We start from the raw sequence: 11,363 nt of genomic DNA, 5'->3' as shown, positions 1-11,363 counted from the left end.
TAATTTTGGGTCACTTTATTTTCACGATATACAAATAAAGAGAAGAAAAGAAAAGCTTTTTGAGGTCAAATGAAGAAAGATTGAAAAAATTGTAAAAAATTAGTAATTTATTTAATGTACTGTTCATCCTTTGGCGCTTTTTCAGTGCAAATTGTATTGATATTAAAATTATTCTTAGCGGCGACTTCGCCGTTTTCCGGTTTCTCTCTCTCTCTGTCGTTTGTTTATGCACTTTTTATTTTGTTGTCCGGAAACCGTGTCTGCGACTCTCTTACACATAACACATTCTTTTCTCTCGTTTTTGTTTTTGGAATCTCGTTCAGGATCTTCTACCCTTTTTTCATTCCTTCTCGCTTCTGGGTTTCTCTTTCTGTCTTTAGCAACGCTCCCACCAAAAAACGTAACTAACTGCTTTGCTTTCAGTTCAGTTTTTCCTAGTGTGTGAATTGGTGAGTGGAGGCGTCATATTTTCCCCAGAACATGTTTCCGTTTCCTTTCTGTCTACCTTTTTTGCTGTCAGTGTTTTGATCTGTCATCTTATGTTTCTTCAAAGTGTGTTTTATGTCTCAAAGTGCCTGCTTAACTGGATATATGCATGTTTTTTTTTTTTTTAATTTTCGTGTTTATTTTGTTGCTGCTAAAGGGTGGGGAAAAAACGGAAGCTTTGTGGGGTGAATGAAAGAAGAGTAAAAATGAAAAGGGTGTTGTCATTTGGTTACATGCTTATGTGAATCTGAGTTGAGATTTCAATGATGGTTTGAAACTTTTTGCTTGATTTTGATTTTGCTCTCATTTTCCTGATTTTTGTTCCTTGTTAGATTGAATGGATAGAAAAAAAGTTGATAAAGTTTCAGGATTTATGCATTTCAGATTGGTATAGAGGAGAGGATTAGGATTAGGATTAGGATTCTTTCTATTTGGGTCTTTGATGCAATTCTTGTTCCGTGTGCTAGTGGTTTTGGTAAAGTCTAGTTTTGAACAGACGTAATGGGTGGTAACTGGTGAAGTTGTTGGTGATAAGTTATGCTTGATCGATTGTTTCAATATTATGCTGATGTCATTGTCCAACTTCCAGCATTGATTATTCATGCTGAGATTTTATTTTCTTCTTCTGAGTGTTATAAACTTCCGAAGACTTTTTGACAATGACTTTGAAAATTAAGAGTAAAAGCCTTCAATTGACTGGTTCAAGTTCAATGTTGTAAACCAGGCACCAAGGAAATCTGTATATTAGTCTATTACTGGTGGCATATAATTGACCATGTTTTGTTGCTTGCTATGGCAGGTATATCAATGGATTGGATGATCAATAATAGGAAAGTCTAGCGCAGAAGAGGAAAGGGGAGAGATGAAAGACGAGTCAACTGGGCTTATCATCGGGATTTCCATAGGTGTGGTGATTGGAGTTGCTTTGGCAATTTCTGCGTTGTTCTGTCTCAGATATCATAGGAAACGGTCACAGATAGGCAATAGCAGTTCCCGGAGAGCAGCTGCCATACCCATCCGCCAAAATGGTTTTGATTCATGCACTATTCTATCAGACTCAACCTTGGGTCCAGAATCACCTGTGAGGTCTGGACGAAATGGCACATCCTTCTGGCTTGAGGGCTTCAAGAAGAGTAGCAACATGGTGTCAGCATCTGGAATACCAGAATATTCATACAAGTATGTTTGTTGTCTTGTCTTATACTGAGTTAACTTCATGTGCCGTTCTTCTCTATGTTCTTGTAAATTTATTACATGTGTTGAAACTATATGAACTAGTAATGATCTGCTGCACTGTTTTTTTTTTCTTATATGAAATGATTGTTTCTAAATAGAATTCAATTGCTTGGTGGTCTTGTTCTCTGAAGAGAAACTCAGAGGAGTAATTAGGTTGGAGCATTTGAATATTGGAAGAGGAAACAAAGAAATGGATGGCTTTAAACCACAATAACTGCTTGATTGGTGTCTCTTATTCCATTCTTATGCCTGAAATTTGTAATTTTAGTGACTACTGCATGTTTCTATAAGTGAAATCAAGTTAGCAGTAGTTTCAACAAAGAACAATTTCTTTCGTGTCATTTATCTCTTTCTTCTTTCTTTCTGTTGAAGTCTTTCATCTATGCTTCAGGGATTTGCAAAAGGCAACATATAATTTTACAACACTCATAGGACAAGGTGCATTTGGTCCTGTTTATAAAGCACAGATGTCTACTGGGGAGACTGTTGCAGTTAAAGTTCTCGCTACTAATTCTAAGCAAGGGGAGAAAGAATTTCATACAGAGGTGAAGATAATATTTGTTTTTCAGTGCTTTGGTATGAGAAGAAGGTTGATGATTTTTACCATAACCTGAAAAGTAGATTTTTTTTATATGTAATAAATACCTTTGTGCAATTTTCTTTTCTAAACTTGATATGAATAATTGTCAACTTGGCATGTTTTCATTTTAGATAACTTAATTCCAATTGGTAGTAACAGTTGAGCTGTATTAAGTGTGATAAATTTAAATTTTTCTGCTTTAAGTACGAAGTTGGCATGTTCTTTGAATTTTTCTCAGGTTATGCTGTTGGGAAGGTTACATCATAGGAATCTGGTGAATTTGGTTGGGTATTGTGCGGAAAAGGGGCAACACATGCTTATATATGTGTACATGAGTAAAGGCTGCTTGGCTTCCCACTTGTACAGTAAGTTAGCTGTCTTTTCATGGTCAACGGAATGATGGTATTGTTTTCATGTTGAACTTCCATCTTCAATAATAACTGAAGCAAATATACTTGTGTCTATATTAAGGTGAAGAGAATGGTGCTCTGGGTTGGGAATTGAGAGTTCATATAGCTTTAGACGTAGCAAGAGGAATAGAGTATCTTCATGATGGGGTAAGTTTCCTGAGATCTGTCTGCACTAAGAATTCTGCTTTCTCTATATAGTTATATTATAATCATATTTGTAATCACTTCAGGCAGTTCCTCCTGTAATCCATCGAGATATCAAATCTTCCAATATTCTCTTGGACCAGTCCATGCGAGCCAGGGTATGCCATTGCTATTTCTTTCACAGTAAGTGTTTGTTAAAATGCTTCTTATACTGTTGTTGTTGGTGGTGGTGTTGAATCAACAGGTTGCTGATTTTGGACTCTCGAGAGAAGAGATGGTGGATAAACAAGCTGCAATTCGGGGTACCTTTGGCTATCTTGATCCTGAGTATATATCTTCAGGAACATTCACCAAAAAAAGTGATGTATACAGTTTTGGGGTTTTGCTCTTTGAACTTATAGCAGGCAGAAATCCTCAGCAAGGTCTAATGGAATATGTTGAGCTTGTAAGATCTCTCTCTCTCTCTCTCTCTTTCTCTCTGTCTGTCTCTTTCTGTACCTGACATGAAACTGTTCCATGATTCCATCAACATCACTATGCATGATTCTAATGAAGATGTTAATGAATGATCAGGCAGCAATGAACAGTGAGGGGAAAGTTGGTTGGGAGGAGATAGTTGATTCTAGGCTTGAGGGAAAATGTGAATTTGAAGAGGTGAATGAAGTGGCAGCCCTTGCCTACAAATGCATCAACCGTGTTCCAAAGAAACGGCCTTCCATGAGGGACATTGTGCAAGTTTTGACACGAATACTCAAGTCAAGGCACCAAAGGAATCATCATCATCACAAGAAGTCACTCTCAGCCGCAGGTGATGAAGTTTCCATTGATGTTGATCAGCTAGAAACCAAGACTTCTCTCACTCACCACCACACAAGAGAAGAATCTATAGACAGCGCAGCTGACATGTATGATTTGTAGAAGATGGTTTTGCATTTAGCTCAGTTTTTTCATTAACATTGAATTTTTTGTATTTGCCTTTGGATGTCATTTGGCCATAACTTTATCGAGGCACCAGTGATTTGATGACGCCAGACATCATCTTCTGTAATTGTCATAACATTTTTTTTGGTTTCTGTTTCTTTTTTTTTTTTCTCTTACCTCAGTTCTGTCTCACAGAAATTACACTCAAAATTTGTATAGTAACACTTCGAAGAATGAATTTGAAGCAACAAAAGGAAAAGTTACCTGTCTTGCCCTGAATCTATTTTTATACCCATTAATGTTAGCATCCATCTTATAATTACTTCATGTTGCAACAAAACAGGTTAATTTTGAATAATATTGATGTAATGACAATATATTATATACATAAATTATTTTTTAATTTTGTTCTTGATAACTAAAATAATAATGCAATACTAATGCAAGTGGTAATTAAAGAGAAAATAATAGAAAGAAATCAATACTTTATAAAAAGTGACAGTGTAGTATGCATTTTATGTCTCTTTTAAAATTGTATCACACACTTAAAGTAAATGAGTTTGATTCTTCATTTTAAATTATTAAAACATTAAAGTTTATTAAATAGCCTGACAAACTTCTCTCTTGTCTTTAGTTTTATTTCATTTGGAAAATCTTTTTTTTTCCATACAAATTTTTAATTCTCAATTATTTTTCGTCTTGTTAAATATTCACTAAAATTCGTAAGGTGCTTACTCTTTTAATATAAACAAATTTGTTGTATTGTGATGAAAATATATCGTATTTAATTACATAAATCTTTATTATACAGTCTATTTGACATTAAGTTAGAAATAAAATCACTATTTTTGTGTGATTTTAATTCTTTTGTAAATAACTATTTAATTAATATAAAAAACAGCATAAAAGCGATAAAAATTGTATACCTAATTATTGAATATGAAGATAGATATTGTATTTTCAAATCTATTAAGATAACATTGTTATAGATAATTACTATATTGAAAGTATTATTTATTTTGAAGTCATATCACAGTAATAATAATGATTTTACTTCAATTATGAATGTTAGATCCTCAAATATCCCCTTCTTCATTCCTACTTTCATTTGCTTTTTAGATAATTATTTCTAATCAACGACAACAAGTTAAAAGTCTAATTTTAAGAAGAAAAAAAATAGAAGTAACTACAAATGGGCCAAAAATTGGGCTTAGCAAGCCCAATATGAAACTGCGGTCCATTTTGAAACCAACCGGTACGTCGTCGTTTCGTTTGTCGATTTTAGCCTCTCACCACTGCTCTATTCTTCTCACTCTGGCATCCTTTTATCCAAAACCATTATTATCAGAAGCAGAAATAACGAGAGGTTGCAGCAACAATGGCAGCCATGGCTGCTCTTCAGAGCTCAATGACTGGTCTTTCCCTCTCCTCCAACTCTTTCTTAGGCCAGCGCTTTTCCCCCATCACATTCCCCTCTCTTCTTCCGGTATGCACTTTTCTCTCCACTCATCAATGTTTTCCCAGTTTATTTTTTCAATTAAAGTTTCAATTTTGTCCACCCCGCGTGGTTCCTTTCTCCCAATAACCAAATGGGCCTTCCTCCTTTTAACAATTCATGAAAATTAGCAATTCAAGTTTTTCTCTCTTTTTTTCTTCCTTTTTAGTTTTTCATTGTAAATATGGCGATATCGTTATTTGTTAGAGCATGTTCATTCATTAAAATGACTACGTATTTTGACATTAAGCTTCCGTTGGAACATAGTTGGTCGGTACCTCTGGGAATAAATGCAAACTAAGCCCTTGTGGGTGTACATTTCTTATTGAATTTATTTAATTGGACTTTGATGACTGAAAAAATGGATAATTATGCTCCTGTGTTATGCTGTATTCAAAAGTTTTGCTTCATAGACCTCAGAGTACTGGTGCTTGAAAATTTGAGATGGGAATTCAAAACTGGTTTTCTATCTCAAAGCATATTCCCACTCCTTATAGTGGAAAACTCAGTAATTCCAACTGTAGGGTTCATTTGCTTGGTGCTTGTCTATGTGGTACTTTGAAGTTAAGAACTGGCTCAGCAAACTTTTCAGTTGAAGTGGTTTCCCTGTTAGGCTGAAGAAACATATTCTACAGATGAGGATAATGTTATAAAACCTTAAATTCGTTGTAGCTCTTTTTAACTTTGGATTAGGTGTTTTACAATTGAGGATCGTTAGGAACACACTTTACTATTGAAACTAATGAAAAATGAGACCTGCCAAAATTTGTGATTTTCAATAAATTTTAGTCTAGAATAGACTGTTAAAAAAAGTATGTTAGAGAATATGTTGTTAGCATTTCTCTTTAGTCTTTACAACTTTGTAAACTTGTCCACTATACTAGCTTTCACTTTTTGGCCCTAATGAAAACAATTACTTATCATCTTTTAATCAATATTTTGTGTTCCGCTTAGTCTGTATTTGGGCTCTAATTATTTGCAAGAGTGCTCTTTACAAATAACAACTGCAATAATATTCTGTCAGACAAATGATTGATGGTTTATTAACGATAAAATAAATCAAGTTTGTAACTGAATTTCATGATTCCATCAAGAGTTTTGTAAACTGACTTGATAATTGTTTATCTTTGTGATATGTAGGGTAAGTCAACCGAGAAGCAATGTCCCATTGTAATGAAGGTTAGTATAGATTCTTGGATTGTGCATGACCAATGCTTATTCTTTGCAAAATCTGTTAAGCATGTGCAGTCATTTGCAGTTCATTATTTGTCATATATGAATAGTAGGTAGAACTTACCATTGACACTGCATCTTACATTGAGGATATTGAAGCTAAGCAAATCATAAAGTTTCACTGATATTATATAGTGTAGCTAGCCTTAACAATCATACTCTTGTGTTGCATTTTTTTTCTGCTTCTGCTCTGGCAGCTTAAACGATGGGAGCGAAAGAAGTGTAAACCAAACAGCCTTCCTATCTTGCAAAAAATGCATGTTAAACTTGGAGATACGGTGCAAATCATAACTGGAAGTGAAAGAGGTAAAGTTGGGGAGATCACTAGAATCTTCAAGCATAACAGCACAGTAATAGTGAAAGATTTAAATTTGAAGACAAAGCATGTCAAGAGTAGAGAAGAGGGGGAACCGGGCGAAATTATTAAGGTTGTCCTCATTTCCCTTGCTTCACTTTACAAATTCTTTTCCATTTCTGAAACTTCTTCAAGAAATGTAAGTAACTTTTGTTTTTCACATAGAAAGTATTCATAATTGGATATACATTTAGTTTTACATCTCATTCGTAGGTTATTATAGGCATGTTTGGAGGTAAACTAGAAGTGCTTATGACAGTTTTTCTACTATAAATATAGAGCTTTTTTTCAATAGAAAATCTGTCAAAAGCATATAAAAAATGTTCATTGGTGTTATTTTATAATTCCAGATTGAAGGTCCTATCCACAGCTCAAATGTGATGCTGTACTCGAAAGATCAGAAGGTAGCAAGCCGTGTGGGACACAAAGTCCTTGATAATGGTAATAAAGTTCGGTACCTTATAAAGACTGGAGAAATAATTGACAGTTCAGAAAATTGGAAGAAACTGAAGGAGGAGACTACTAAGAAACCTGAAGAAGCTGCTGCTGCTGCTGCATAATTTTTCTTGTGTAGTTCATTCATTCTCTGGTAATGTAACTCTAGCTGTACTTGTTGTGCTCAGTTTTTTTTCATTTTATCATCTGATGTATATTTTGGTCTGTCTGTTGATCTCCATATACAAAAACCAGGGTGATTAAATTTGTCTATTGGTTGTTCACTTTGAGCAAAGTGAATCTTTTTGAAGAGAAATTGTTCATGAAAGTGGAAATGGCTGTTTTTTTCTGAGTATCTCTGCTTAATTCAACCAGTTATTGTGGTACTCCAATGGATACTAATATGAATGAAAGGACAAACTTTTCTTAAAATTAAGTTTTATTAAGAAAAAAAAAACAATTTTTGTCATTATCTACCTTTTGGGGTGATTTGTATTAAAAAGAATCTGCGCATGGTCTAGTTAGATAAACACTATCTTATATCTTAGTCCAACCTTTTTGTGTGTATTGTTCATCTTTTCTTTATTTTATTAATACAATATGGTTTGATTCCAAGTTAGCTTTGACAGAAATGGATTCGAGTTCACCTAACATGATCTCACTCTAATTAAGTTATATCTAAGCATTTAAATTAAATTCATTAAATATATTTTACAAAATTAAATTAATTGAAAATTTGGACTTTACCAACAAAAATCACTAATGGATGGAATCGATTGATATTGCTACAAATATATTAGTCACTAAATCCAGTGAAAATTTCTATAAAAAAAAATTCAAAAGCATGTCTATATGGATATATTTGTCAGTCAATTATGTTTATTTCTTCCAGCTAAATATTAAAGATTTCAGTATAAAAAACGTACGTATATATTTGTCAATAAATTAAACTTGATTTTTCTGCCAATGTTAAATAAAAGGGGTTAAAATTATTTTTTTTTGTATTTAAAGTTATTATTTATATTAGATAATTACTTTTTTATTATGTATAACAATTAAAAACTAATAGTAATCATGTTAATTTAATATGAAACTAAATTTATCATTTATTAAGTTTGATATAACAATAAATGAGATAATAAGTTATAACGAATTATTGATTTAAGTAATAGAGTATTAATTTAACAGAATAATTTGTTACAAAATACACATAATTATTTTATATAATAAACTAAAATATTGAGTCAAATGTTAATTTTATTATTTTATAAAACGAAAAAATTATATTATAATTGTTTAATAAACAGATTGTTATTAATTAAAACATAAATTATGTTATTATTATTAATTTTATAAATTTTAACGAATTAAAAGGCTAGATTAAATGTTAAATTATTATTATCAATGACTTCTTAAGTTTAATATAACCACCTTATATAAATTTTAAAAAAGTATATTTATTAAGTTTATGTTTAACATACATTGAAATTTTAAAAATTATTATTATTTAGGAAATTGGTTGATTTTGAGATAATTTTAATTTTTTTTACATTATTGATTAATATTTAGTCAAGAAAAATATAATTTTATTAATTATTTAGTTAGCAATATTTTTGCAAGTATGTAATGACAGGTATGTCTAATATGAATTTTTTTTGAATATTTTTGTAGGTTATAAACTTAAATTAAAAGTGTAACTTTTTTAAATAATAAATTTAAGTGAAGTGTTAGTTTAATAAAGAATATTAATGTATAGAATAATTTATTACAAAAATGAATAATCAAACTTATATGATAAAATTTAAATATATTAAAATTTATTAATAATGTTGATAAAAATATTAATAAAATCTCTTAAAGGAGTTTTTTCTTTAAGAGTTATTAATTGATATTTGATTAATAAAAATATAAGTTTATTAATTGTTGGAACATGTTATTAAACTTACTTAGGAACAAATTTTGTATCTTAATCTTTACTATCTCTATTTGGTTGTTAGAAATAAACCCTAGTGAAAGTGACAATTTCAATTGAGTTTGATTTGATGCACCCTGTTTCTATGATTTTGAATTTGTCATGCACCTCTCAACTTCATTTAATAAAATCAGTGTCACATTTATTCTCCTTCATACACAATATTTAAAAGGTTTAATTACTTTCTTGGTCCTCACATTATTGCTTGTTAGTAGATGTTTTTAAAAAGACCTCTATTTAGTCCTAATACGGTATAAATTGTATCAATCAATTTCCTTCCGTTAGATTGACATAAACGGAGTTAATTTCGTGGTGATGTGACTATGAAATTTGAGCTTTTTTTTTCTCTCTCCTTTGTTTCTTCCTGCAACGCCTAATTTTTTCTCTCTCTTTTATCAATGTATCGTTTTAAGGGTTTTAAATTTACCATTCTCACCCTTTTTAGGTTCTTTAACCTAGATTATTGAAAAAAATAATTCGCAATACTTTTTAAAAAAAATACTTATTATTGCTCATTATTTTAATTTTAGAGACATAATCTTTTGTCTTATTATTATTATTATTTTTGGACCTCTACAATTTTGATTTCAAATTAATTTAAAATTTCATTACTTTCCTTTTATTTTAATTTATATATTTTTTCTAAACATTCTGTGTCGTGAGATTGCAAAATTTGTCTCATGAAGTCCAATTCTAGGCCTGCGCAGGCCTAACTAGGTTCAACTCGCACAACTCAAGGTCCACTACCATCCAATCTGAACCTGTGTCCTTCATCCCTAGCTACCTCGAAGGTGGAAACCACCACGGTCATACTCAAATGTAGAACAAAACCAAGGTGCGAGCTCGAGAACCCAAACACAAATCAACACGAAGGACAGAAACCCCAGCGCCTTCCTCACCACAAGACGAAGTAAAACAAGAAAAAAGAAAGGGAAGGAAGCTTCCCTTTCTCAAAAATAACTTTAAACTTCCTTACTTTAAAATCAATAAACTTCCTTACTTTAAAAATAGCTTTTCTCAAAATTAAGTTAGACTTGACAAGGATTAACATCATGTACTTCCATTCATAATGTAAAATAAGGGACCACGTAGTTCTTTCATAATTGAATCAAGAATATAATGCAAAAGGAATAATCTTAACATAGTTACTATGGAAAATGTTATGCACTAAACAAGAAACGGAGGTTAAAGTTGTCAACAACCTAAACTACGAGAATCTTACAAAAAAAAAAATTGGCCTAACTACAAATCTCCAATAAAAGATCTGAATGGTCAAAATAAAGAACCATATATCTAGGATCAACTGTTAAAACTTCATCCTGATCTAACAATTAACAAAGCGAAAATCCTAATTTTCTTAAGATGACTAGGACTAGTAAACATGATCTCACTTGAGGGAGATTTTGATCTCTTGAGCGAAAATTAAGCATAAAATGGGTTAGGTTGCAATGTTATTCTCGCTTTAGCGATAATTCGCCCACTTGAGTGAGAATTTTACAAAAATTAGGTTAAGTTGTAATATTATTCTCACTTGTGCGAGAATTGGCTCGCTTGAGTGAGAATAAGACAAAAACATACTAAAATTATGCATCGATTTATCAATCTCAACTTAGACTTACATACAAACAACTCAATTCAACTACAAAATCAACAAAATTTCCATTTGGTGTACCAATTTCATAGTATAACAATATTAAACTTAAAACATAAAATCAATTTACAAAAGAGTTTTAGCTTCCCTTACCTTAAACTAACTTTCTCAAGTTAAAACTTTAGAATTACTCCCAAACTATTTTGAATTTTGATCAATTAAAAATTTTCCTTATTTTCCTCATTTTCAACGTAATATAACTAGACTTTTTTAATGAGGAGAAAAAGAGATGAAATCAAAAGAGAAAGAGAGAATACAACTGGTTTGTGTGAAAGAAATGAAATGGAAAAGCTTCTTTGGTAACCTTACTTCCTACTACTATTTATATTATATTAATTTATTATTATATGTTTACTATACATGCATGGGAAGTATGCTCACTCATGAATATTTACAAATGCATTTTACAAGGTGGCAATGGAAGACAATCATAATTTTCAAATTG

At 31.5% G+C, this 11,363-nt stretch overlaps 2 protein-coding genes across 3 annotated transcripts; both read left to right on the top strand.

Moving 5' to 3' along the window:
• Positions 1-205: 205 nt before the first annotated feature.
• Positions 206-4,046, top strand: LOC108334458 (calcium/calmodulin-regulated receptor-like kinase 1). 2 transcript variants are annotated; one of them, XM_017570315.2, is made up of 8 exons: positions 206-400; positions 1,286-1,665; positions 2,114-2,267; positions 2,541-2,667; positions 2,774-2,859; positions 2,943-3,014; positions 3,101-3,301; positions 3,430-4,046. In XM_017570315.2, the coding sequence occupies exons 2-8, from the start codon at positions 1,349-1,351 to the stop codon at positions 3,772-3,774; spliced, it is 1,302 nt and encodes a 433-aa protein (XP_017425804.1). In that variant the 5' UTR covers positions 206-400; positions 1,286-1,348; the 3' UTR covers positions 3,775-4,046. The 2 variants fall into 2 exon arrangements, with proteins under 2 accessions (XP_017425804.1, XP_017425803.1); XM_017570314.2 differs by having other exon boundaries at positions 206-449.
• A 1,030-nt stretch (positions 4,047-5,076) lies between these two features.
• Positions 5,077-7,650, top strand: LOC108333251 (50S ribosomal protein L24, chloroplastic). Its single transcript, XM_017568642.2, has 4 exons — positions 5,077-5,263; positions 6,413-6,451; positions 6,703-6,933; positions 7,211-7,650. Exons 1-4 carry the CDS (start codon positions 5,156-5,158, stop codon positions 7,418-7,420), a joined length of 588 nt encoding a protein of 195 aa, XP_017424131.1. The 5' UTR covers positions 5,077-5,155; the 3' UTR covers positions 7,421-7,650.
• The last annotated feature ends 3,713 nt before the right edge of the window (positions 7,651-11,363 follow it).

Source organism: Vigna angularis, chromosome 11 (genome assembly GCF_016808095.1).
Source record: "Vigna angularis cultivar LongXiaoDou No.4 chromosome 11, ASM1680809v1, whole genome shotgun sequence".
Classification (NCBI taxonomy): Eukaryota; Viridiplantae; Streptophyta; class Magnoliopsida; order Fabales; family Fabaceae; genus Vigna; species Vigna angularis.
Note: the sequence above shows the minus strand (reverse complement) of the source record. Positions and strands in the feature narration are given on the sequence as shown.

What these genes read in the sequence shown, in the direction of transcription:
- LOC108334458 (XM_017570315.2), top strand. Translation starts at nt 1,349, where the DNA reads ATGAAAGACGAGTCAACTGGGCTTATCATCGGGATTTCCATAGGTGTG. An exon ending in CTTGGCTTCCCACTTGTACA is followed by an intron (nt 2,668 to 2,773) that starts GTAAGTTAGCTG and finishes GTCTATATTAAG; the next exon opens with GTGAAGAGAATGGTGCTCTG. An exon ending in TAATGGAATATGTTGAGCTT is followed by an intron (nt 3,302 to 3,429) that starts GTAAGATCTCTC and finishes ATGAATGATCAG; the next exon opens with GCAGCAATGAACAGTGAGGG.
- LOC108333251 (XM_017568642.2), top strand. Translation starts at nt 5,156, where the DNA reads ATGGCAGCCATGGCTGCTCTTCAGAGCTCAATGACTGGTCTTTCCCTC. An exon ending in CATTCCCCTCTCTTCTTCCG is followed by an intron (nt 5,264 to 6,412) that starts GTATGCACTTTT and finishes TGTGATATGTAG; the next exon opens with GGTAAGTCAACCGAGAAGCA. An exon ending in AACCGGGCGAAATTATTAAG is followed by an intron (nt 6,934 to 7,210) that starts GTTGTCCTCATT and finishes TTATAATTCCAG; the next exon opens with ATTGAAGGTCCTATCCACAG.